The 2,253-nt window shown below is 35.0% G+C and overlaps 1 protein-coding gene across 1 annotated transcript in view; it reads left to right on the forward strand.

The window, feature by feature from the left end:
* Positions 1-2,253, forward strand: part of HELZ (helicase with zinc finger) — a 69,927-nt gene that overhangs the window by 6,352 nt on the left and 61,322 nt on the right. Inside the window, 2 exon segments of the mRNA XM_031060931.1 lie at positions 1,285-1,341; positions 2,165-2,213. Of these exon segments, the coding sequence (XP_030916791.1) occupies positions 1,285-1,341; positions 2,165-2,213 (106 nt within the window).

A 2,253-nucleotide genomic window follows, 5' to 3' on the forward strand; every position in this document is an offset into this window, starting at 1 on the left:
GTCTGGTCTGTATCCTGAATTCCCTTCCCCCCGGCCATTGGCTATTTTTACATAAAGAGAGGGTTTTTTTTCTTTGTTTAGCTGTTTTCTCATGAAAAAACATTTCATTGAAAAATTCCTGGTGAGGTTGAAGGAAACTTGCCTTCAGGAAAAATGAGTAAAATAGTCTTATTGCAGGGAATGTGGAGTGCCCTTGTTTTGAGCTGTTGTTGTGCAAATAAAGGTGCCTTTGTATAGAGTTCCAGAGTGTCATCCCAAAGCAGGGTTTGAGAGGTTTTTACAAGCTTTAGGTTGTTAGACACACTTGTTTTCAGTAGGAATATTAAAATCAGCAGCTGATTTACTGACTGTGCCATTGTCTGAAAGAAGACGTGAAACAAAGTTTTGGAATGAATTTATTGAAGAGTTGGAATCCATCCAGTTTCCTCCCCAGTGGCTAAAGAGAATGATTCTTGGTAATGTTTTTTTGCTCTATTACATTTAAGCTCAACAAGTTCAATTTTCAGCCTTCTGCTGAAAAAGTGAAAAATCATTTTGGAAAAAGCCTAAGTGTGAGGATTGTTAAGTGTGTAAGTTTTCAGCAAGGAGTAATTTCTCCTTGTAGCACAGTCTGAATGTGGAGAAGTCTAATAAATGTAGTAGTACTTAATTAAATTTCTGCAAGAGATTATTGAAATAAACCCCACAGGTTTGGGTTCCTTTAATCAAAGTTTTGACTTACGAGACTGTGAAATTGTTACAAATACCTATGTATTTCACATAAATTCAGTTTTGGAAGATTTTCACTTCAGTTGCACTTGACTATCAGTTAGTCACATGGCTAATCTTTGCTTTTGAGGGAAAACTCCAAAAATTACACAGTCTACATTAGAGCAGGAAGAGTTATGGAGCTGCAGAAATTAGTGATCTGTAAAGTAGATCCTTAAAAAGAAATGAATCCATCACTGCAACAGCAGTGAAAGATTATTATAATAATTCTTCAGAGCTGAAGTGTTGCAGTAACCATGCTATATTTTTTTCCTCAAGTTCTTCTTAATATGGTGCTTTCCTGAATTGTCCTGTATTGATACTTGCTGTAAGTCTAGTGTTGGTTTGGCCAGTGTAGAATTCCCTTTTTCATCACAATGTTTACCCAGTTTTATTTAGTATCATTTAAAACTGGTGCTGTAAGTCAAATTCATTTTTATTTCTCTTGTGTTGAGGGGGAAATGAACTTGGTTGCTGTGGTTTAATGCAATAATGAAGGTTTTTATGTTCAATAATTAATATTCTTTCTGCCCCCAGAACGGGATGGTAACTAAAGATCTCACACGACTGAAAACACTTCTTGCTGAAACAGAGGTAATGATGAGGATATTATTGGGAAAATAATGAGCAGTACCTGAAGCAGCTGAAGGGCTGCTGCCCATGTGTCCCAGGAGATCCAGGCTCACTGGGAACAGGCTGGTTCAAAAATTTTGTGTTTGTGCTGTGTTGGTCTTTACTCACCAGCCTCTTCAGGAACTCTTCATCACAGTCTTGCAGGATGGATGAGAAAATAAAAAATAATGCTCATAGGTTGTTGATTCCTGAAGTAGCAAGTAGAAAGAATTCCAAGCATTTAGATCTGCAGTATTTATTTATTTATCTATCACATTTTTCTCTGTTGGAAATTAGTCTGAAGTAATAAACATGACTTCAGAAATTTTTAAAGATTATAGATACCTTCTTAACCACCTTTTTTTTTTCTTCCTTTTTTTTTTTTGTACTTGAGGTCAAACTCATGTCTGCTGATTAAATTGTCCCCTCTCTTTTTTTTCTTATGCTTAGTTATTTATTTGAGCTTTATTTTTGTTGTAGATTGAAAGCTGAAAGTCTTATCAATGTAGTTTAGTTTTTGGTGTTTCAGAAATTCACTGCAGTCCATGTTAAGTTGATCTCAGGGTGGAATTTGGTATTGTAAAAATCTTTAAATTTTCTTCTAACCAGTTGACTCGGTGTTCCTGTCAGAATTCCTGTTATTACCAGAATCCCTGTTATCAGCAGAGTTTGTGACTGGAAATAATTTCAACTTATGATTGATGTTTTTGTAATAATTTTTCTAAAACCCATTTGGATAGCAGTTCTTGTTGATGAAATTGTTTTGTGTTCCTTTGTAACTGTGGACTTTTTTATATAATTGTAGGCAGCTGGTAAAGTACCCTCAGGATATCATGTAGAAGATTTAGAAGAAGGTATGTAACTCAATTTTAAGGTACATAATTTCCTAAGAAA

The sequence above is a fragment of the Geospiza fortis genome, unplaced genomic scaffold, assembly GCF_000277835.1.
Source record: "Geospiza fortis unplaced genomic scaffold, GeoFor_1.0 scaffold221, whole genome shotgun sequence".
NCBI classification, from domain to species: domain Eukaryota; kingdom Metazoa; phylum Chordata; class Aves; order Passeriformes; family Thraupidae; genus Geospiza; species Geospiza fortis.